Here is a 23,477-nt window from a genome sequence, read left to right as displayed (position 1 = left end):
GAGGTTTAATTTTCAAAATTTTGGATCTATTTTGGTATATGCCCAGCTGGGTTCCTATAGGCTGCATTTTCCCAGAAATGAGGATTCATATCACACACCATTTTCTGTGGGTTGTTGTCAGCCTTAGCCTGAGAACTGTGTATCACACACACAGCTCATGAAAATGAAAAAAGAAAATGAGCTGTGCTGCTGTGGAAGCTCCTGCTCTTCACACTCTGTCTGGAGGCGTTCACAGCAGGGTTCCCCTGTTCCCTTGGGAAGCCAGCACTATCAGATATAAATTAATCACTCCTGTTGAGTTTTGTGAATCTAATAAAGTGCTTTTAGCAGCCATGCTCTGGCTAAGATCACAGATTTTAGATGCACATTCATTAGCAGAACATTTATCTTTAAAGCTCTTTTTATATCTTCCCATTAGCCAGCTATGATTTTTTTCTTAGGGGTATTCTGCATTTCTGGATGTTAATCCTGGTTAATGATCTGGTTTTTCATGTTTCTTCTTTCCATATCATCTTGTGACTGTGATTTGTATAATATAATATCTTTTCTCAGATGGACTTTATACTGCATTCTTCCCTGCTTGGGTTCCTGTACACAGCACGTTGATATGTTCTCATATTAAGCAATCACATCAAAGTCCTGTTCAAAATCACATCAAAGTCTGTTCCATAATTGGTTTTTCTACTCATGTGCTTTGCTGTTTTCATATTTTATCGATCCCTTTGTTACCTTTAGAGTTTGGAAGCACTGGAATCCTAGCTGTGACTCCTGTCAGTTCAGTCCTGCTTGGTTCCTGTACACAGCACGTTATGTTCTCATATTAAGCAATCACATCAAAGTCCTGTTCTGTGCAACCTTCCATAATTGGTTTTTCTACTCATGTGCTTTGAAAATCACATCAAAGTCTGTTCCATAATTGGTTTTTCTACTCATGTGCTTTGCTGTTTTCATATTTTATCGATCCCTTTGTTACCTTTAGAGTTTGGAAGCACTGGAATCCTAGCTGTGACTCCTGTCAGTTCAGTTGGAGAGACTTTATGTATCGCACATGCAGTCCTAGAGCAGAACCCAAACCCAAATCATAAAAACAGGCAAACCCACGTGAGCACAGCCCTGCCAAGTGCAAGGTTCTCCTTCCTTAAGGATTTAATACTCTGCACTGAGCAGACATTAAGAAAATGTACAGCATGGGACAACTGAGAAACTGAGTATCACAGAGGAATGGAGAACTCACTATTTCTTCCATTTTCAGTGATCATATTTACTGAGAGTGCAGTCACTGCAACAACTTGAATACTTTCTTTCTTGTCATCAAATAAATCAACCACAAACCAGAAAAGAAATGGACAACCAAATGAGTGTCAAAGAAAAACAGCAGTATCTATTTAATTTTAATATAAATGCAAGTTACACAATTTCATGATCCATTAGTTTGTAAGAGAAAGAAACATAGAAATTGATGCTATTATTTCCCCTCAGAAAATCTAAAGGTGGCATCCAAGCAATTCCCATTGTAACTGAACTTCATGACATCAGAGGTACAACACTGAAGCCAGGCTCCCAAAATCTCCCACTGCCAATGAAGCTGAGAACAATGTGGGTTTTCAGAACCAGGTCTTTGGACTGGCTCCATTTATTTTTTTAAAGTGCATAGTCTGTAGGGGAGTACATGTGAAAATAAACTGGACTTGTCTTCTTCCCAAACACTACATCTCACTTCAAATTGCAAATCTGGCATACCACTGGCACAGAACTGGGATTATACTGTCATAATTATTAATTGGAAGTTTCCATAGAGTTCTTGAATAATGGAGCATCATTTATTTTCATGTTTACCTCAGGTTAGTGTAGTTCTGCATGAATGAACCAAGAAACTAAGTCAACACAAACTTCTGTACACATCAGAAATGACAGAGAAGAAACAAGACATGTAAAGACAGAAGAGTAATTTTGCTATAATTAAAACACAGAAGCTCACAGAGAATTTTCTGGGGTTTTTTTTGTGGTTGGTTTTTTTTGGGGGGGTTTTTTTTGTTGGTTTTTTTTTTTGATGGGATAAACAGGACAAGTGGAGTTCAGTTTGAATCCACATCAAACATCCTTCAGGCCTATCAGGAGTCTGGTACCTTTCTCTGCTACATCTACCACTTTGTACTTTTTCCAACTAGCTCTTCCAACACCAGGCTTACAACTGGGAGTATTATTTACATCACACCTGCACTGTACTCATTAACCTCTTCTACACCTGCCTATGCACCCTCCAGGGCTGTAATGCCAGCTGCTCCTGACCCTCCTTCCTGTGCTCTTCTATTCTACTGACATGTTATTAAATGCCCTGTCATCCAACTCTTCCACAGCATGAAGAAACACTTAATAGCCTGCATGAAATAATATGCAAATGGAAATAAAATTTCACAAGGCACAACTTGTGAGCCTGGGACAGGAATCTGTTTCCAGGGCAATAGCTGTTTTTCAGCAGATGCTCACTCTTTTGCAAGGCAGTTGCATAACAGCACAAAACTGGAACTTTTCCTTATGTCACTGGGTTCCTCTGCCAGGAAAGGATCATGAAAATTCCTGCCCCAGCTAATATCTGTGATAATAGAACAATTAGCAATTGAAGCATAGTATAGCCAAACTGAAAATTTTTGCCTGTATACTTGAAATCAGTTTGTGCAGCTCCAGCCTTCAAGAAACTTAGAAAAACAACTTAGAGGATTCATAGATTAACGGCAAAATCTCCCTACAGAACTGAGATAAAAGTTAAAGACAAGACACTTAGTCCTCACAGTCTGTGTGACTCCCTGCAATATGAAAATGGCAATATCCCAGTGAGGCATGTTCTAAGGGAAGTACTGAGCAGAAACCCAGCTGCAGGGAGGTATGGTTATTACATAAACCCCCACTGAGAACTGTGCCCTTAGTGAAAAACCACCGAGTCTGAGGGCAAAGGAAGGTGGATTGCCAGGGGTGAAGAAAATGGTGATTTCCAGTGAGCTGGAAAGGAAGATGTGTCCAGGAGTTAGAGGTGGGCTGTGTGCCTAGAAGGCTGAAGACGTCACTGTCACTGGAATACTGAAACCCACAGCTGCATTTAAAGTACCACCACAGGTAAATATGATGCCAGAGTCCATTCTACAAACTGATCTATTTTACACCAGAATTAATTATCCCTCTAAAAACCACAAAATCTACACACAGGCTTCTGCTCCATAAATAATTAGAGAGGAAAGGCATTGATTCCAGAATGATACCAAAATATGGAAAGATACCCTTGTTAGTATCACTGCAAACATCTAATGCTTGCTGTTACAAGAGAGACATTTATTAACAATACTGCAAGTATCTAATACTTGAAATTAGAAGACTTTAGAAATTAGTCTATTGCTGAAATTTTACTTGTCCTTCTTGAATATTCTTAAAATTATTGAAGGATTTAGACAGGATTGGTGCCTTTCTTGTTAACACAGGATTCAAGGAAACTAAGTGCAAACGATTTTCTTGGCCTCATTGGCTTTGTAGACTTCTCTCTTCAGTTACCAGCTGACCATGCATCATAAACAAATTTTGCTGCTACCGTGTCTTCAACTGCCATCCCTGAAAAAAAATTGAAGTTACCTTCAAACAGTTATTCAGCTGTACCAATCATTTTGCTTCAGAAGGGAACAGGAAGATTCAGGAGATTATCTAACTGGACAGGAAGAGGAATTATTTCCCATCCCAAACACCTACAGTGTTACATTCAAAGTCCACAGCCATCATGCAGTGTTGGGTGTGCTGTAAGAAGTTAATGAAACAGTAGGAATCTAATTTTCAGTGTTCATATCACAACTGGGCCCTTTTGGAGATGTCATGTAGCTCAGAGCATGGTAATTCATCCCCAGGGCCACCCTTTCCCAAAGCCCAGCCCCACAGGACACTGTCACATTGTCTCAGGTCAGACAGACCCCACGGGTGGAACAGCGGGGCAGTCGGGCTGCTGCTCTATTAATAAATGCTGCAGTCATGTCTTGAACAACTGTGAAATGGAAAATGGACTTCTATTGTTTGCCTGCTTTCCTATCACTTTTCATTACATCAATCCTGCTAGATAAACAAGAAGGGAAATAAAAAGGGAAAATGCAAATGACAGTCGACTTTCTTGTGGATTGCCACAGCGGTTCTGAAGATGATCAGCAGCTTTCCCACGCATGGGGGACCTAACAAAGAACAAGGCATTGTTTTCTGTCAGACTTGGACACAGGAGGGGCTGTTCTTACCCAGTGATTTAAACACTGTTGTTTTCTCAGGCAGGGCTGGTTTTGTACCCTTCAATACCTCCCCCAGCTCAGCAAAAATCTCTGCCTGTGGAAAAGAAACATATTTATACAAAAACATAATATCCATACATACATTAAGAGGGAAAAAAAAAAACCTTTTATTCTGAGTGACTTCAAAAGAAAGAACTCCTCCAGTGCTGCATCCCAAAACTGATTACTTTCCATGGTGAAGCAGATCAACATTCAGACAAATTATATAGAAACTGGACAGAAATCAGAGGAGCAGAATGGTTTTCAAAGAAAAACAGCTGGCAGACTTTCCTCAGCCAGTAAGTTTTTTTACAGAGGGTAGCTTGTTACTTGTCCAACAAAACACATGGGATTCCACACACATTACCATATCTGGAGCTCTTATGTTAAACCTCAAAAGTGTAAATCATATTTATTCTGCAGACACATTAGAAGAGAAAAAGAAAACTCCATTGAACCTCAAAGAATCCCTGCTGGCAAATCTGTGCAGATCATTGTCTGCTTGGCTTGTGTGGTCCATTCTTTGGGCTGGTCCATTCAGTGTCAATCACACTGAAGTCTCAGGGGAAGAAAGTTACAGGTTTTAATAAATAGAATTGAAGAATATTTACAATAACCAAACACTGCAGGAAATGTAGGTCTTTCAACAGCAATACATTGTTATCATCAAAAGCCAATGCTGAAAACATGCTACTGTAATATGGTGTCATATAATGGTAGATACAGAGGTTGCATGGCTTGGTCACAGACAGAGCAGTTTGAAATCAGTTTATCCTTCAACCCCTGCCTGGAAAGTGTCAACAATTACATTTGATACCCTAAAGGTTTCAGTGCAGGTCATCATCAATACCAACTCATTTCAAATGCAACCCAATTGCCACAAAAATAAAGCTCATCATTTCAGAAAGCCTTACCCCTGACAAAATGACATCTCCTGATTCTGTAAGAGCAGCATCTCTGGAATCCACAAACAGAACAGAATTCTTCATCAGCTCATCATCCAGCTCTCTCCAGTCTGGTCTGCTTGCTCCAACAGCTAAAGCAACAAAACTTATGAACTTGGGAGCAATGTTTAGAACAAATTCCAACCACATTTTTTTCAAAAGACATATGTGAAGTAACAATCAACACTATTATGGAAATGTAATGTACAAAAAAAAATCCAGTGTTACCTTGGAGAAATACTGATTGATAGGACAACAGAAAAACATTCAAGATTTGATAGTCAGTAAAATATCCTTGTCGGAAGAGTCCGAGTAGCTGAGGCAAAAGAAAATCCTCTCCCTTTGTCTGTTATCTCTTATACCATTGCTTTCATCAGATCATTACCAAATTAATTTTACACACCTTTATTAGATTATCACTTATCCAAAGAAACTGAAAACAAATTATGGAGCTTAATTTTTTTATACACAGTACCAAGATCATTATCAACTTGTTATGGGCTTAAAAAAGCAAGCAAACAAGAAACCCAACAAAAACTAAAAGGACTATCCAGTTATATTGTATTCAGATATTTTTTACATGTCCAGCTGTTAAGGAACAATAAATCTGCATTTGCCACATTTGCATTTGTTGCTTAAATGTCTCTTAAAACAGTACAAATGCCTCAATGAAGGTAAAAAAAAGCAAGGAAAGGAGAGAGGTCTTTGTGTCCGTGTTGCCTCAGTGACTGTGGACCTTAATTGATTTTGTTGTATTTCTGACTTCTGTGCCATGACACAACATAGACAACAACTTTCAATGACAAAGGACTAAATCGAGTTTGAAGAATTGGTAGCATGCTGCTGGAATGTGGGACCTTTCTTTAAATTGCTCCCTTTGAGAACTGGCTTTTGTCTTACTTCCATGCTATCTGGAAAGTGCACAAGGTCATCTGAACAAGGCCCACAGTTAATAAAAATAACCAAATAGAGGTACATCCAGAGATTCCAAACAATAGTGTGGCAACATCATTATCAGGAAGGCAACAGAAAAGGACCCCTCCAAACCTCACTATAATTTGAGGTTAAATTATGATGTTCTTAACTCAGTTATTGCATCTTCATAACTCAAGTAAAAAAGCAAACTGGTGTGATCAGCCCCAAAAGAAACAAACAGAAGAGATTACAAAATTGGTGGAAGAAAATATGACACCACTAGGGAAATGTAACAATGAGCAGTAACTCCTTAGAAATAAGAACATTTGTATGGGTTATTTAAATGGAGAGCAAAGTGAAAATAATGACAACATGAGGGCAAAGATGATGCACCACTAAGAGAAAAGAGCATATGAGAAAAGAGCAAATCCCATGCTCAAGCAAAAATCCCCTGCTGGATTATGCAGACATCTGACTCCAGGACAGGGCTGGGAAAAGGGGTCCTCACTACAGAGGAAAAGTAAAAATCTAAAGACCATTCATTCCATGAAGCACAGAGAACTGCTTCTCAACAGATGGTGATGCTAAACAAAGTGCTAATAAACACCTGCTGTACACAAGGGGAACAGAACCTACCATTGATGTGGGCACCTGGCTTCACCCAGTCTCCGAAGAGGATGGGAGCTGTTGCCATGGTGACTGTGACAATCACATCAGCCCCTGTCACCGCCTCCTGGGCGGAGGAGCAGACCCGCACGGGGCCGCTGACGGAGCTGGCAAACTTCACTGCCTTCTCCTTGGTGCGGTTCCATACCCTCACCTCAGGGAGAGAAACAAAACAAAACAAAGGCAGATCAACTTGGAGAATGTCTCCTTGCTGAAACAGAACACTTAATTTAAGTTTTCAGAAGACAGTTAAATGTTTCCTAAAGGTTGGGGGTTTTTTCCCCTTTAATGTTCTTATCATACAAGTGAGTGAATTTCATGAGTGTTCAGCTACATTTGAATGCCTGTTTTGTGATGCCAGAATAACATCTCCTTGTAGAGGAGATTATTCTTATAAAATTCAAATAATTCTGAAAATTACATTTAAGGAAAAGTCACAAAAAACTTATCCAAGTATGGCATATACAGTAGGATCTTCTCAGACAAAAAGCTATCTGAAACAACTTTGATTCCAACCTTTTTTCATTTTAAATATCAACATTTGAGCAAGAAATTCTTGCTGCTCTGATTATTCTTGGGTTCTGTAGAAACAGAACAAAAAATATGATTAATCTTAACTTTTATGGTGGATTGACCATGGCTGGATATCAGGTGCCCACAAAACTGTTCCATCACTCCCCTCCCCAGCAGCACAGGGAGAGGAAGAGAAAATAAGATGGAAATATTAGAGGGTCAAGATAAAGGCAGTTTAATAGAACAGAAACAAACGTTGGAGAGACAGCCTTGATAATGAGTGAGCACTGCTCAGAAGCAGCCAAAACACTGGGGTGTTATCAGACCCCTGGAGCTGCCAGTGCACAGCACTGTGGGGGCTGCTCCATCCCAGCCTGACCTGATACAACTTCACTGCTGTACTTTTTTCACAATGAATCCTGCAACGTGCTAGAGAAAAATAAATGTATCTTCTTTAAGATGTGTCTGTTACCTCTTTAAATGTGAACAGTTCTGTGAAGATATCATAATGGCTGTATGCTTGAACACCAGCTCCCAAAATGCACAGCACTTCTGCAAAAGGTGGCATTAACAACTGAACAGCATCAGAAAGAAAAAATCAAAAGAGAATATGTAAGGAGAATATATTAACAGGCATTACAAATATATATCAAAGTACTATAAAAGAAGGCAGTATTATTAGTCCTTTTAAACAACAAAAAAGTATAAAAACAAGTATTCGACAATCACTATATATATATTGGGCTTTTTTTTTAATGTAAAAGCAAGCATCAGTAGCACCAAAGCACATCTTGGCTTAATTCCAGTGTTGAATTGTCTGACTTGAAATTCAGATTTAAGATACAACAGCATGAACAGCAAGTTCTGGGACCTCGGTACACTCCAATATTAACACACCCATGTGGCTGATTAAGTGTAAAACCACAATGCTGATGATCTGCACTGGCTGAAAGCAGGGCTCAGAATCCCAAAAACCATCAGTACTGAGAGTGGCAGCTGCACAGGTAAACTGGCCCTGGCAGCCCCACATTAATCCACCTCTTTGAATTCACTGAAGCCATAAATCACACCACAAGCATGTCCTGGCAATGCAAGAGCCAGAATACACAGACATTGGAAAAGTAGGGATGGTTCTGAAGAACAAATAATAAAATTCAGTTCTAGAGTTGCCTTTGGCTTTCTGGTTTAGTTCTTGTCTGTGATTCACCAGTACTTGGCAAAGGGGAAGACAGAGCTGCTGGAGTCCAGCCCTAACTATCCCCTTGTGTCTTGTTCATGCATTTCTTGTGGCCACTCACTCCTGCCTAAAAAGCTTTAGAATTGTCCAGGCTCTCAAGGCTTATTCTGCTGCTAACAAATGGAGAAAAATCTCATTGATCCCATTTTTCAGTAGTAAGAATTTGTTTTAATGTGCCTTTTAAAGAGTGTGAAGCACTGATTTCAAAGGTCCTTTGCATAAGAGCATGGGTCTTTGAAAAGCAAATGCAGTAAAGAAGGCAAGATGACAAATATGAGCTAAACTCAAACACTCCTGCAAATTTCCAAAAGAACAGATGACAATGAAGGATCTGATCCTGAAGTACCTTCAGCAGCCAAGCTCCTTTGAAGCCAGCATGGACTGCATAAAAACCATGACCAAATACAGAATGGCCAAAATGAATGAGGTCCTCTAACCTCCTGTCCAAGGAGCTCCTTGTAAATCATTCTGTCCTTTGGTTCAGGAGAAGGTCCTGGGGACAGGTCCTTCACTCAGTTCCATGCCAGTGTAGCCCCACTGCCATGGATAGAGTCACCCTGGCAGGAAGATTGCCCCTCACAAAACGGTGAGATCAGCCTTCATTCTGATGCAAAGCTGAGGAGTGACAAACAGTATTTTTCAGATCTGGCCCTCTTCTTATTGCCTCAGCCTTTGAGGAGCAGGCTAAAATCCTGCTGTGGTCACTTGCTCTCTTCCTGATGTTAGCAGCCCAACCAAAAACAGCTTTTAAAAAAGAAACCCAACACAAAAATTTCCAACTGAAATTGCACAGCCAGATACACCTCACCTGTCTTTAGACACTGAAGCTTATGTCCATGGTCAGGGACAGTCATCTGGACACCTTCCAGTGACAACAGAGACACTGACAGACAGACAGACACCTCTGGACAACTCATCCATCTATACTGGGCATCATTTATCTTAAAAGAAATGGAAATGTGCTTTCCCCTCTCTTTACGAGCCCAGTGCCACCCACCTGTCCTGTCCCAGCAGCAGAAGGCATCTATCTAACTAAAATTCAATATATCACCACAGCTTCATCACCCAAAGCCATAAAGGGGCATGTTAACACAAACACAAAAGAAAGAAAATCCAGTGAAAGACAGCTCAGTAAATTCCTAGAGGAGGGCACAATAGAAGCTACAAAAATATAGCTCAGGTTCCTTCTCCAATCACACACAAAGTGTAAAAGCCAGATATGACTGACTCAAAGCAGTGAGTTTAAGTTTTCCCTGAAAGTGCCTATGTTATGATAAATGCAATTTAAAGCTGTATTGGATGAAAATCCATTTACATAATTTGTTGTAGTTATTTTATAACTCTAAGCCCCACTTAGAGAACAGACCACACACCTTGGTAGCGATGGCAGAAACTGCAGCTGTTCGTTTTGCTGTAATGACACTGCCATCCAGGACCTTTAAAAAATTCAAACAGACTGAAGTGAACACTGAAAAACAAATAAATACCAAACATTTTCATCCAATTTATATCTGATATTACAGATATAAAAGATGTAGAAGTTGGCAACTATTATCACAGCAACCACAAACCAAAGTCATGTTTCAACTGGGCAGATCCTCTGTTTATTCTAGTTCTTCCATATCATTCCATCTAGCACAAAAGGAGTGAAAATGATCAGAGAAGAGCCACCTCTAACTCAGCCAGCTCCTGAGGCACTGCACTTCCCTGGCTCTCCAGCACAGGAATACATGGATATGACTCCAATACTCTGTGCTCCAGGAGGAGCAGGGAGCAGGGCAGGCTGGCAGTGGCTCCCCAGTCTGCACTGTCCTGGTCTGCACAGAAGGCTGACAGGCAACCATGGAATTCCTCAAGTGTGTGTCACTCCTGCCTCAATGTACATTAGCTACTGCATGCATATTAATTATGGGCCCAAAAGCTCAAGGGGTTTGGTAGAAGAACCCAAGACAGTTTTCAGGACCAGTTTTGTCCCTTTAATAAATCATTATTACTAAATTGCAATGCAAATCATCACTATTTTTAAAAAATCTTAAATTCTTTAAATTATGAAAAAGTAATCACACTCTGAATACTTGTCCCTGCAATGCAAATTGTAAATCTCTCTCAACTTGATACTTAAGATGGTTCAAGATCCATTCTTTACCCACTGAGGTGGGGGGTATTTTTGCTTTCAAATATAAGACAAACTTCTAATCATTCTTCTCTTCCAGTTACATTCTGAGCTATCACAAGCAGCAGTAAATAGCACGGTGAGTACAGTTTAACAGAAACAAAAGATAGACAGCTTTAGGCTAAATCCTGTTGGTAAACTCAGGATTTTTACAATTTACACCAGCTCCAGCTTCCAAGAAGCAGAAGTGAGAACTGACAGCTTGAGCAGAGAAGAATGCAGGACACACGAGACTTACAGCTTTCAGAGTGCCATTGCTGGGGTCAAACAGGAGGACAGTGGCCTGGTGGGAAGGCACAGAGGAGTCCTTCAGGTGCTCGTAGAAAGTCACCAGCTTGGTTGTCAGCGCATCGTCGGCAGCGCTGTACGCGGGCATGACTCCGAGGTACCTCGGGGGAGAATTTCCTGCGTTACTCACGCACCGTTATCACGGGAGCTCGGCCAGCGGGCTGCGACCGTCACGCCACTACCGACCACTTAATCAGTACCTCGGTACCCAGGGCATCTCCTGATGCTCCAAACCCCCCACCCGGAGCCCGTCCCGCCGCCAGCCCGCCCCCGTTGCCGCTGTGCCCCGGCGCCGTGCGGGCAGCCCCGCCGTGCCCTCACCCGCCGTGCCGGGGCACGGGCAGCACGGTGCGCACCGGCTGCACCACCCCGCCCGCCGCGCCCGCAGAGAAGTTGGCCAGGGCGGCCTCCAGCGCCGGCAGCAGGAGGCTGGCGCGGTGCAGGTGCTTCTCCACCTCCTCGGCGCCGATGAACACGGGAGCAGTCGAGCCCATGGCGAGGAACGGAACGGGACAGGATAGGATAGAATAGAATAGGGTAGGACAGGACGGGACGGGCTGACGGGACTCCGAGAGTGCGGCGCAGCGCACCGCCCTGTCCGCGCTGAGGCCGGCTCGAGGGCGGCTCCGGCGGCCCGGGCATTGCTGTGCCCGCAGGGACCGCCGCTGTCCCGCCTCACCCGGGCAGCGCTCGGCGGGAAGGCGGCTGCGAACTCCACGGGATGGCGCTGACATAGACTGGGCACAGCCACCCTGGGATCCCGCGTCCTGAGGGACGGCCCGAAAGACAGCCGCCAGCGGTACCCGCGCCCCGAGGGCCGTTCCGGAGGGACATTCCGGGGCACATTCCCGGGGCACATTCCCTGGGCACATTCCCGGGGCACATTCCCGGGGCACCGTCGGCACCGGGACCCCGCGCGCCGCAGGGTGTCACGGCCCGCGGTGCCCGGCAGGGGGCGACACCCCGCGCGGGGGCGCTGTCGCCGCCCGGCGCGCCGCCCGCCGGAGCAGTCGAGTTCGGGATGCGCTCGCTGGAAGGTCAGCGCGGCGCGGGGCGTGCCGGGAAGGCGGGGTCTTCCTCCGGGACAGCCATCTTGTCCTGGCCGGGGCCGAGCCGAGGGACGCGGGACGATGAAGGGCTTCCCGGTGGCCGCGCGTTCCCTCTCGGTGAGCGGGATCCGGGCGCGTCGTGCGCCGTGCGGGAGAGGCGCAGCTGGCGGTGACAGCCGCTGTCTGGGCCCGGGGGCTGCGGGCGAGCCTGACTCCGGTCAGCCGGGGGCGGTGAGCCGGGCGGGGGGCGGCGGGCGGCGGCCGTGGCAGCGGGGCTGCCGAGCTGCCCGCGGGGTCGGCGTGGGCTCCAGAACCCGGGCCGGGCCGGGCCAGCGGGCAGCGCGGCGGGACGGCGGCTGAAGGTCAGACAGGCCGCGGGCCGGAGCGGTGCGCGGTGCCCCGGGCTCTGCCAGAGCCGCCCCACGGGGCACGGAGAGGACGGGGGTGAGCGGATCCCGCCGCGCTGAGAAGCGTCAGCTGCCTGAGACACGGCGGTGCCCTTGGCGATAGCGCGGCCTGGAGCCGGGCAGGGGCAGGGGGCTCGTCCTGCCCGAAGGCTCTGGCGGAGCTGGCGGGCAGCTGGGGGGAACCGGGGCTGGATGGCCGCTGGAAACGCGCCCCAGTGGCATGCAGAATGACCTCTGAGAGACAGCGTGTGAGTCAGTCTCAGATATGCAGTAGTGTTAATAAATAAGTAGACTTTAGAGTTTAAAACTAGGTGTCTTACCATGCCCGTGGTGCAGGAGGAAAGGAGTTTTTCCTAGATTCATACAATGAACAGTCCCTGGTAAAGCAGTGGGGATTACATCACTGGCATCCAGGCAGTGGTGTTTCTGTCACTCGGTTTTCACCTTGGATGCATGGGAATTAAGTCATCTTCTGATGTGAAAACAAGAGTAGCTAGTACAAGCAACTTCTAAAGTGGGTGGAAAGTAACAGCATTTCAGATTTGAAATCAGTCTTATCATTTCTGTTGCCAGCTGCTGAATGCAGGGCTCTTGTGGTATCCTTTCATGTGAAAGGACTGCTGGTTATTAAAATCCTAGAATCATGGAATGGTTTGAGTTGGAAGGGACATTAGAGATCATGTCATTCCACCCCCTGCCATAGGCAGGGACATCTTACACTAGACCAGGTTGTTCCAGGCCCTATCCAACCTGGCCTTGATGACTTCAAGCGATGAGGCATCCAGAAATTCTCTGGACAACATGTTCCAGTGCCTCACCACCTCACATGGAAGGATTTCTTCCTAAAATCTAATGTAACTCACTGACAGTTTGAAATCATTTCCCCTTGTCCTGTCATTATCTGCCAGTGTAAACAGTCCCTCTCTGTCTCTCTTAAGAGCCCTTTAAGGTACAGTGCTCAAGGCTGGAGTGAGGTCTCCCTGGAGCCTTCTCTGCTCCAGGCTGGACTCCCCCTGCTCTCTCAGCCTGTCTGTGTAGCAGGTGCTCCTTTGATCATCTTCATGGCCTCCTCTGGACCTATTTTAAAGGTTCAAACTGCAGTCTGGGGCCTTGCCTGCATGTCCAGTGCAGACAGGTTGGAACTCTGAGGTGACTCTGCAGGAGCTGAACTGCCTACACCTCAGGAGTTCAAAGTTACCTCCAAGGTGTTGTGCTGCATGTGTGGATTGGTGTGGCTCTCTCTGCAGGTGTGTTACAGACTGTGTGGGATGGAGAGGGATACCCACTGCACAGCTGCAAAAAATAATATAAAAAAATATATAAATATATAAAAAATAATCAGAGGAATTACAAGGCAATCACTGTTTTTACTCCAGTGTTTGAAGTCCTTCATTGTATTTCTATTTTAAAGTCAGATTCTTTTTCAGTCTGTAAGGAAACGTGATGAACTAATTGAGGAAATCCATTCTGTTATGCTTTCTCCTCCAGAAGAGATTCTACTCACTTAAAGTAGCTCCTAAAGTGTCATCCTCAGCAACTGCAGCAAAAGTGAAATTATCTCCAGAGTCTCGGGATCTTGAGGTCAGTATAAAAATACAGGTTGGTTTTTCCCCCTTCTCTTTTAAATTTATTTTTTAAAACTCGGTCAGTGCAGAGCTGTGATAGTACTTCCACTGAATGAAAACAAAGGTTTTTTCCTTTTTAATACAGATCACAAAATTACCAAATGGCTTAGTTATTGCATCTCTGGAAAACTTTTCTCCAGCTTCAAGAATTGGTGTGTTTATTAAAGCAGGCAGCAGATATGAAACCACCAGTAACCTGGGAACTACTCACCTGCTTCGTCTTGCATCTAATTTGGTAGGTATTTATTGCTTTGTTGTTATGTTGACAGTAGGTGAAATGGTCAAAGGTTTATTATTGCAAAAATCAATAGTATGGCAAAATTTAATGTAAGAGATCTTATGAAGTGGAGAACAATGTACAGTGGTACTTGGTTATGTGGTTCAGTGCAGGAGAAATGATACTGCACCCTGGAAGATGGGAAGTAATACTCATTTATAATTGTGCTTTCCTCTGGGGTCTTGGACTAGATATACGTAGTATGTCTGTATTCAAATAGACACATAATTAATTCTACTTAAGCTGCAGTAATAATTAGTTCAGGTGGTTGATCCAAACTCAGTTTTGTGCATGTGTGGAATATTTCTGAGTAATTTCTCTTACTGCTGCCATCAACTCAGCATCTGTGTTTTAAATAGCTAGAATTGTAAGTTGCCCTTTTTTTGTTTGTTTAATAGACTACTAAAGGAGCCTCCTCCTTCCGGATCACTCGTGGCATTGAAGCTGTTGGGGGCAGCCTGAGGTTTGTACCCACATAGAAGGATAATCTGTGTTGCTGAGATGCAAAGGAGCTCTAGGACTGAAGGAAACATAAGACAATAAGCACATATGTGTAGGTGGATAAGCTCAGCATGGTACTTGAACAGTGAATGTTGTCAAGGAAGATCTTGTACTTTTTGTTCTGTTAAGCTTCAAGGATGAGATCATGATTTGTATCCTAGAAACACCTTTCAGTAAACAGAATATAAATATTGTGCACATGGAAGAAATATAATTTGTCTAGGAGCCTAATTTTCTTTCTGCCTTTGCAGACTTTGAGAATAACTTGCCTAAAGTCAGTAGATTGCTTTCTCTTCCTCCATCTTTTGTGAATAGATTGCAACCTTGTAAGCAGTACAGACAGTAGTTAGCTTTAGTGACTTGAGGGTTTTAAGCCTGGAAAACAAGACAAGAGGAATAAAAGAGGTCTCACTGTACCTGCTTGCTTTCAGTGTATCTTGAAATCATCCAGAAAGGTGTTTTTATCTATTTGGTTAAAAATAGTGTTTTATGATTCTACCCTTTTTCTGGTCCTGTCAGTAACAAATACATTGAAGGAGAAGGACAGGATCACTGTTTTCTGCCCAAAGAGAGTAATTTCTAAATTGTTTTTTTTAAATACATATGCACTTTTTTTTTCATGTTTTGCTATTCAACCTTATTTGCTCTTTTACCTTGAATTATTGTGGCATCTTAAATTCTGATGGTCACAAGACACTTGTTATTACTTAAATACTGAAGAAGTAAGTTTTAATTAAATCTGTTTCTGCTCTGTATGTGTTTAAACAGTCACCCCAGACAGATTTAAGGTTAAGTAGTTAGTCTGTATCTTGATTAATTTGATCAACAGGGAGTATGTGTGAAAATTCACTTCTGTGTTCTTTGCTGAAATGGATTTTGGTTTTTTCTCTTGCAGTGTGCATGCCACAAGAGAGCAAATGGCTTACTCTGTTGAGTGTCTGCGAGACTATGTGTAGGTATCTGGATGGGCTATAAAGGGAATTACTGCTGCCTTTAACACTGTTTGGTAGTGAACACCTGTCATTTTACAGGGTGGGAGGAATGTCTGTTCTCATGCTTTTATAACAAATCAGTAAATTACTATATTAATATTCAACTTCTGTGTCATGTTACTGAGCATACAAATGCTACAGAATTGAATTATCCTACTTTGTACAGCAGTGCTGATAATTGCTCTGCCTTGAGTGATGTGTTTTGTTGCTTACAGATTAATTTGAATTGCTTTCAACTGCAGAAGAAGCATGTGTTACTTGTGTTTAATGCCTTTGTAACTCTCTTTATTTAGTGACACGGTAATGGAATATCTCCTGAATGTTACCACAGCACCAGAGTTCAGACCATGGGAAGTGGCTGATCTTCAGCCTCAATTAAAAGTTGATAAAGTAATTGCACGTCAGAATCCTCAAGTTGGTAAGTGTATTTTTTCCTCCACTGTATTCACTCTGCAAGAGTTCCTTCAAAATTAAAAAAAAAAAGTGGAAAAGAAATGCTCTGTGACATTAACATTGAATTTTTCAGCTTATTGATAGGTATGGTCTTTCTGGTGTTATGGAACTTTTCTTAATGCACAGGTTTTTCCAGCCTGTGGTAACAAGTAGCAGGTAACATGCTGAAGACATCTTACACCATTCTCCTTGACAGCTTCCATTTTACATTTTTAATTCTTTTCGAGTACAACCAAAGAATGTGCAAGTCATAAGTGTTGTTGACATGGTATTTGCAGAAGCTTGTGTTCTGAAAACCATATTTAGGTATTACTCATTGGTGTGAAAATGGTATCCTGCAAAAGACTTCGTGAATTTATATGGTTATTTTGGTATAAAAACAATATGTATTTTCATCACACTGAAAATGGGTTCCAGCTTTTAGGATTGTAAATTTAGATTTCTGCGTTTAAGGGAAAAGAAAGAGGAAACACAACACAAAGTCTCATTCAGATCAAGCCTATTCCAGTATATCTTGTGTTATTAATTCATCATCCAAGATCGTGCAGGTAGTTCTACTCAATAAACAATAATTTGTACCACTCTGAAGCATGTTTACCTTTGTAACCCATTGAAGGTGAAAGTGTAATGTTGGAAAAATCTCTGGCTCATACTGAAGTGCTACTAATTTTTAAAATTAGTCATAATATTTTTCCTTTTTTTTAACTTATATCAACTGCAGGTTGGTTTTCATAGTAATGTAATATTTTCAGTTAGTAACGTTCAGAAACAACTATACAGAAAGGAATCTTTCTCTTGAGGAAAAAGTGTGAGCAAATACAAGGAGATTATCAAAACAGGAATTACTAGAATGCTATTAGAGTGCAAAAAAACTAATGAGAAGGGAATTGAAGACACTAGCATCCTTCATCTGAGCAGGGAGATAAATGAGACACCTCACAAAGCTACAAATATTATTCTAGAGAGCCTGTTTTTTCTCAAGAGCAAGGGATGCCTACAGTGAAGATGATAATTAATAGGATGCTGCTTTCCTTCTTCTAAACACTGATTGCATTTATAGCTTGCTGTTGAAGCCAAAAAGTGTTGACCATATATGTCACTACATATGTAAGTTTATTTTGGTTACTGTTTAATAAGTTAAAGAAATGAATGCCTCAGGCCAGATTGCTCTAGCCCGAGGATTTGGGAACTTGCCTATGAACTGGATTATTCCAGACCTGCTGCAAATCTTATGGTCCCCAAAGTGAACCATAGCTCCTTCATTTTGTTTCATTCATGACATTCATTACATGTGGGTCTTGTGTTAATTATCTGAAAATTTGTTCCTCTCAGGTGTGCTGGAGAACTTGCATGCTGCAGCTTATAAAAATGCTCTGGCAAACCCCTTGTATTGTCCAAAGTACAGAGTTGGAAAAATTACTTCTGAGCAGGTAGGGTTCTTTGTATTGTGCTATATCTCTATCCTATTGTCAGGAATAGGTGGTGACACTTGTGAGAGGAAATTAATTTAGTCTATATACAGTCACTATTTACTACCTTATTAATCTGGTGTTGAAATAATTTATTTCCATGCAACTTTGAATACTGGGTATTGAACTGATATTTGCATTTAAAAAGATGGTTAATGTCAGTGGCTTTCTGTTGACAGTAAGGCTGTCAATGAAATGCAGGTGTTCTTGTATAAAAGGGTTGTGTAATTGTCTTTGGGAAATGCAAAAAAATCACATTCTGTAGACAGTTCCTTTTGGAAGCTTTGGAATTTGCTTTAAGAGGTATAAGGGGCTATGTCAGAAACACACATGATTTAATACCCTAAAATGTGAATTTACTGTTGCAGCTTCACAATTTTGTACAGAACAATTTCACAAGTTCAAGAATGGCTCTCGTAGGAATAGGTATGTATGTTCCTGAATGAACACTGCAGGTCATACGGGAGAACTGCAGGAGAAATTGGAGTTCTCTGTAGAAGTAAACTGTTCCCATAGGCTTCACTTCTATTTAACTGCTGTAGCTTTTCAATGTCATTGCATTACTTGGAGTAACTGTTGTATTGCAGGTATAAAGCACTCTACCTTAAAGCAAATTGCAGAGCAATTCCTAAATATCCGAAGTGGATCTGGTACTCCTGGTGCAAAGGCTGTTTATAGAGGGGGTAAGGATGTTTCTTGTATCTATTCTGAGTGACTGATTATCTATTTATAAATGTAGTAGTATTCAAAGTTACAACTGAAAACTATATGGTTGCAGATGCATATTCCATTTAAATAGGCAGACAATTCCAGCATGGAAGGTTCTGAGATAAAACTGAACACAGCTCTTCAACAAAGTTTTACCTGGGACATAATTTTTTTCTGTAAAGTGAAAAATAAGCTGCCAGATGGTTTCTCTTAACAGTTTTGGTAAGATTCCTGTAAGAGTAGGTTAAGGGCTGTCAGGAAGTGAAGGTAGGGTTTCTGTTTAGGGAAGATGTGTTAAATACTGTAAATCAAAGCAATGCTTAGCTCTTTCAGAGTAGTCTTGTACCATTACCAACAGCTATTGTTTACTTGGAGAATTAGATGTCTCTGTAAAGACATGAAGGGGAAAAGAAAGTTTCCAGCATTTCCTATTTGACTGGAATAACTTCAGTTTCTATAAGCCAGCATAAATATTATTATGAACAGAATGTACACTATTTTAGAGGTATTTGTTATGTGGAGACTCTTGAGTTTTATCATCCCACACTGTGGATGATTTAGGGTCAGGTTCAAATAAGGCATACTAAGGTACTGGGTTTTGTGCTAGCAAGAAAAAAATTTAATATAAAGGACTTTTTAAAATTCCCTTCGGCCTCATTCTCCCTTCCTAAGGGGACAGGCAGTAACTTCAGGCCTTGCTCTTCTCTTGTTAAAGGGAAATGTTTCTTTTCCGTGCCTGTGAATGTACAGTAGTTTCTAATTGAACACTGTATTACCGTTTTTCTGTTGTATTTCTAGGAGAAATCAGGAAACAGACTGGTGATAGCCTTGTCCATGCTGCTGTTGTAGCAGAAGGAGCTATTGTTGGGAGCCCAGAAGCAAATGCCTTCAGTGTCCTTCAGTATGTGTTAGGTGCTGGGCCCCTTGTCAAGAGGGGAAGCAGTGTTACCAGCAAATTGGTCCAGGGTGTTGCTAAAGCAACCAGCCAGCCATTTGATGTAAGTTCAAAGCATGACTGTATTCTGATTTTTAAGTAAAATGTGTATTATCTTTGAGAGGTAACTACCTTCAGCTAGAATCTTAATTAGTTCGTTCTTGCACACATTACAGTGTATCAGGGAAGGGCTTCCAGTCTGATCTTCTCTCAGCACAGATGGAGTTTAGCTTCTTGAATTACAGTATTGTAGACCCTAACAGTAATTATTTTCCAGTGATTGATGCTGAATTACTGTGATACTTAAAACAGTTAATGATAATGTTTGTTTTGCAGGTTTCTGCATTTAATGTTAATTACTCTGATTCTGGGCTCTTTGGGATTTATACCATATCCCAGGCTCCAAATGCTAGGGAGGTGAGTTGCTGATTATAATTTAAGCATTAACAACATAACCTTCAAAGTAGTGTTTTGATTTGAGATACTGACTGATTCGTCTTAAAAAAAAAAAAGGAAATTCATATGATTTCCTGTTTAAGAATACTGCAAATTCAGTTATGACTTATCTCTGTAAGCTGGGAATAAGACTTGCTTTGTGGGAAGGACAGATATATAATATGAACTTAAGTTAATAAAATGTCTTGAATTGCTGATATCAGGAATTTGGCTTTTGTAAGCCAAAGTATATAATGAAGAACATTCTGTCCCTTGAAGCTGGCAGAACTGAGCACTTACATGAAAAATGGTGAGACTGTATAAATTAATGCTGTGGTGCAGTTAAAATCCACACTGGTTTTTGTGCATTTTTGGGCATACATTGCAGTGTTTTTAGTTTTTTTATAGAACTGCTCAGAATTGTGTTCAGGCAGACAGTCCTTACGTTGTCAGCTGCTCTTCCCTTGAAGTTTCCAGATAATAGACGTATATCAGATAGTAGAAGTAACATGTTGAAATTTGATGTGGGAAGAAATCTTAAATTATTTCATTTTCCCCAGGTCATTAAAGCTGCTTTGAACCAGGTAAAGGCAGTTGCTCAGGGCGGTGTCACCGATGCTGATGTCACAACAGCAAAGTAAGTGTGTAAAGAATTCTCATGTGTGTAAAGGGAATTTTCTTAACACGCAGCTACTTGTGAAACATGCAGATTGTGCTGTACAGCAGAGCTTGTCCTGTAATTATTTCCATGGGGAACTACTCACAGTCCTGCATTAAAACTGAGCCCCTGTCAATATTTTTTTTGAAAGCTGTACTCATTCTCCAGTAGTGTCATTTCCTAATAAAAACTTGTAAGAGATGTGTTAATATTTTCTGAAGACTGGTTCAATGTAAGAAATTAGCAAGTGTCAGCATGCTGTTACTTTAATCATACTCTGTAGTATTAAGATGTATTTGAATTAGAATCCTAAATTGCATTATTTAGGTAATTCCCTTTACAGTTACACTGAGCAATTCCCAAAACAATTATAATAAGCAATCTGTGCCATCTTCAAAGAAAAAGAGTAATGAGGGTCTGCAAGTGTAAAGCACTGAATTAGTGATGGTACACCAAGTGCTGGAAATACATGCCCCTAGGAGTATTTGGGGGAGGGGGTCTCCATGTAGTGCTAAACTGCACTGAGCTTTTAAAGCTGCAGTTGTAAAAAAAACCAATACAGTACAGACTCAAGTAGCAAAATTAAATACTGTCTGTTGCATGTATAAAATACAAGACTCCATGTAAAACATAGTTACACAAAATATGACAGCCTAGGCATGATTGGTTCTGCCTTAGTCACTAGTAGCTAAATGGTGGATTCTGGACTTCTTATAGTGGGCATTATTTGTTTTGTGTGTTGTGGGTTCTGTGGGTTTTGGTTTTGTTCTTTTTTAACAAAGCTGCCTAGCATTAGGGAGTTACATGCAGTGCTGCTGTGGCTAGTTTTCTTTTTTTCTGGAGTTCCCTTTCTGGAATGGCTTCGTACATTTCCTGTATTCCTCTTTTTCCTTTATTGACAAAAAAAAAACCCAAAAACAAACAAACAAGAAAAAAACCCTCACAACCGTGACAAAAAAAAACCAACAACAAACCACAACCAAAAACTCCAAACCCAGTCAATCAGAAATATCAAGCTACTTCATAATGAGCTATTGGAATAAATAATTTTCTATCTTTATCTTCAGAATAGAAGGACTGGCTTACACAAATACGGTTTTCATATGTAGCAGTGATTCTGCACAAAACGAAAAAAACCCTCACAACCTAAAACCCCAAACCCAGTCAATCCGAAATACCAAGCTACTTCATAATGAGATATTGGAATAAATAATTTTCTTTTTGTCTTCAGAATACACAAATAAGGTTTTCATATGTAGCAGTGATTCTGCACAAAACACAAGAACAAAACTCTTTTAACAAAACATGGAACTATTACAGAAGGAGCCTGAGCATTTACATTCACTGCTTGTCACTTATGACAAAATTGCTCTGATTGCATCTGTTCTTGATGAGAAAATTAGATTTAAACTTGATAGTTTGTCTAACTGCATTAGTTACCACAGACAGAAACAAATCCTGAGCTAGAGACCTTCTGACTGTGTGGGGAGACAGTAGGTGTTAAAGTACCTGTCATTTTCATGCTTGGACTGTTTGTGGTGCCTCTTTCCTAACCACAGAATGCTTCCCTATTAGAAAAGGGAAACCTTTCAAAATGGAATCTTGAGAAGTTTAAAAGGACCAAAACCTCTTTGTATTTATGGGGTGGTAGGGCAGGTAACAGCAGGGCTTACAAGCTTGCTCATTCTTGATGCTTTCTTTGATGGCAGAAATCAGCTGAAAGCCAACTATTTGATGTCAGTGGAGACCTCAAAAGGGTTGCTGAATGAAATTGGCTCTGAGTCCCTGGTTTCTGGCACTCACACATCCCCATCTGCTGCTGCTCAAAAAATCGACTCTGTAGCCACTGCTGATGTTGTGAATGTAAGTATGTGTCAGCATCCACAGGTGCTCCTCAATCACTGTGTCAGGTTTTCTGTGGAAAACTGATGCTCGTTTCTGTGTGTTTATAAACACACACATATTCTGTCTTTAAAAATAGAAAAGGCAGCTCATTTACAAATCCCAGCTGGGTATCTTTTGATGTCTTTACTTACTTCATTAACAGAAGACGCTTTAATACACTAAAACTAGTGTAGCTGGGAATTACGTAAAATTCTCATCTTCTTCTGAAATTTACCAAAACTGCCAACTAATAGTCATGGAAAACTTCATATTAGTTCCAGGTCAAGGTTTTTAGGATTCCTGAGTCTAGAATAATGGGTGTGTTTAACAAAACAATTAAGCTTTTGGTGATGAATTGATGTAACTTTGTTGCTACTGCACATTATCTTGTTGCTTATATGTGAAGCTAATTTCTAAAAATTTTATCATAAAGAGAAATTCTGAGATCTAAAATTTGTTTTTTCACAGTCATTGCTTATTTGTATTGCAAAAATTAGCAATAGCTTTAGTAGTAATGAGATACACTGTATTTTATGGTGTAATAATTATTCTAGGAATAACCATTTTTAGAGTTCATGCCTTTTATATCCAACTGTATCTGCCATTTCCGTTCACATTATAAAGTAATGAGCAGCTGCATTAGAAGCAGTTAGATTTATAGAGTAAAAGGAGGATTGTTTACATGATGGTCTATTATAGTAGTGCCAAGATTTGTTCTTTGTTTTAGTAACTTGAAGCTGATGCTATGAGTAGCATCAACTCTGTTGTAGTGAATATTTCCTCATATCCACTTCCCTGATTTATTTGCAGGCTGCAAAGAAGTTCCTCAGTGGGAAGAAATCAATGGCAGCTTCTGGGGATTTGGGAAATACTCCTTTTCTTGATGAGTTGTAAAAACAAATCTGGGATGGATTTGATTCAAGATGGACATCAGCTCTAAGTCACTTATGTTCTAAATGAATTACTACTAACTTGTTATTTATGAATTCAGTTCTTTCAGAAAGTTAATCTGGAGTAATTGTGGGCTTGCACTCATCAAATAAAGTGCTGAGTTCATACA

General features: G+C 41.2%; 2 protein-coding genes across 3 annotated transcripts; one reads left to right on the top strand and one right to left on the bottom strand.

Annotated features, from left to right (window-relative positions):
* Positions 1-1,355: 1,355 nt before the first annotated feature.
* Positions 1,356-11,996, bottom strand: CRYM (crystallin mu). Its single transcript, XM_039732107.1, has 8 exons — positions 11,347-11,996; positions 10,976-11,126; positions 9,938-10,000; positions 7,800-7,901; positions 6,785-6,968; positions 5,204-5,325; positions 4,260-4,344; positions 1,356-3,597 (listed from the first exon to the last, which is right to left on the bottom strand). The coding sequence occupies exons 1-8, from the start codon at positions 11,895-11,897 to the stop codon at positions 3,533-3,535; spliced, it is 1,323 nt and encodes a 440-aa protein (XP_039588041.1). The 5' UTR covers positions 11,898-11,996; the 3' UTR covers positions 1,356-3,532.
* Positions 11,997-12,033: 37 nt separating this feature from the next.
* Positions 12,034-23,477, top strand: LOC120513092 (cytochrome b-c1 complex subunit 2, mitochondrial). 2 transcript variants are annotated; one of them, XM_039732104.1, is made up of 14 exons: positions 12,034-12,191; positions 13,970-14,062; positions 14,192-14,341; positions 14,782-14,846; positions 15,780-15,836; positions 16,170-16,294; positions 17,662-17,759; positions 18,167-18,224; positions 18,386-18,481; positions 19,305-19,504; positions 19,777-19,857; positions 20,436-20,512; positions 22,243-22,396; positions 23,228-23,477. In XM_039732104.1, exons 1-14 carry the CDS (start codon positions 12,156-12,158, stop codon positions 23,309-23,311), a joined length of 1,374 nt encoding a protein of 457 aa, XP_039588038.1. In that variant the 5' UTR covers positions 12,034-12,155; the 3' UTR covers positions 23,312-23,477. The 2 variants fall into 2 exon arrangements, with proteins under 2 accessions (XP_039588038.1, XP_039588040.1); XM_039732106.1 differs by having other exon boundaries at positions 12,061-12,191; positions 13,973-14,062.

The sequence above is a fragment of the Passer montanus genome, unplaced genomic scaffold, assembly GCF_014805655.1.
Source record: "Passer montanus isolate IOZ18808 unplaced genomic scaffold, ASM1480565v1 scaffold8, whole genome shotgun sequence".
Taxonomy (NCBI): domain Eukaryota; kingdom Metazoa; phylum Chordata; class Aves; order Passeriformes; family Passeridae; genus Passer; species Passer montanus.
The sequence above is the reverse complement of the archived record's forward strand: the minus strand, read 5'-3'. Positions and strand labels throughout refer to the sequence as shown.

Bases quoted from the DNA above. Each gene is read 5' to 3' on its own strand.
- LOC120513092 (XM_039732104.1), top strand. From the start codon at position 12,156: ATGAAGGGCTTCCCGGTGGCCGCGCGTTCCCTCTCG. The intron at 12,192-13,969 runs GTGAGCGGGATC...TTTCTCCTCCAG, and splicing joins TGGCCGCGCGTTCCCTCTCG to AAGAGATTCTACTCACTTAA. The intron at 15,837-16,169 runs GTAGGTATCTGG...CTCTTTATTTAG, and splicing joins GAGTGTCTGCGAGACTATGT to TGACACGGTAATGGAATATC.
- CRYM (XM_039732107.1), bottom strand. From the start codon at position 11,897: ATGTGCCCAGGGAATGTGCCCCGGGAATGTGCCCCGGAATGTCCCTCC. The intron at 11,127-11,346 runs GTGAGGGCACGG...TTCTCCCCCGAG, and splicing joins CCCGTGCCCCGGCACGGCGG to GTACCTCGGAGTCATGCCCG. The intron at 4,345-5,203 runs GTAAGGCTTTCT...TCTTTTCCACAG, and splicing joins GAGATGTCATTTTGTCAGGG to GCAGAGATTTTTGCTGAGCT.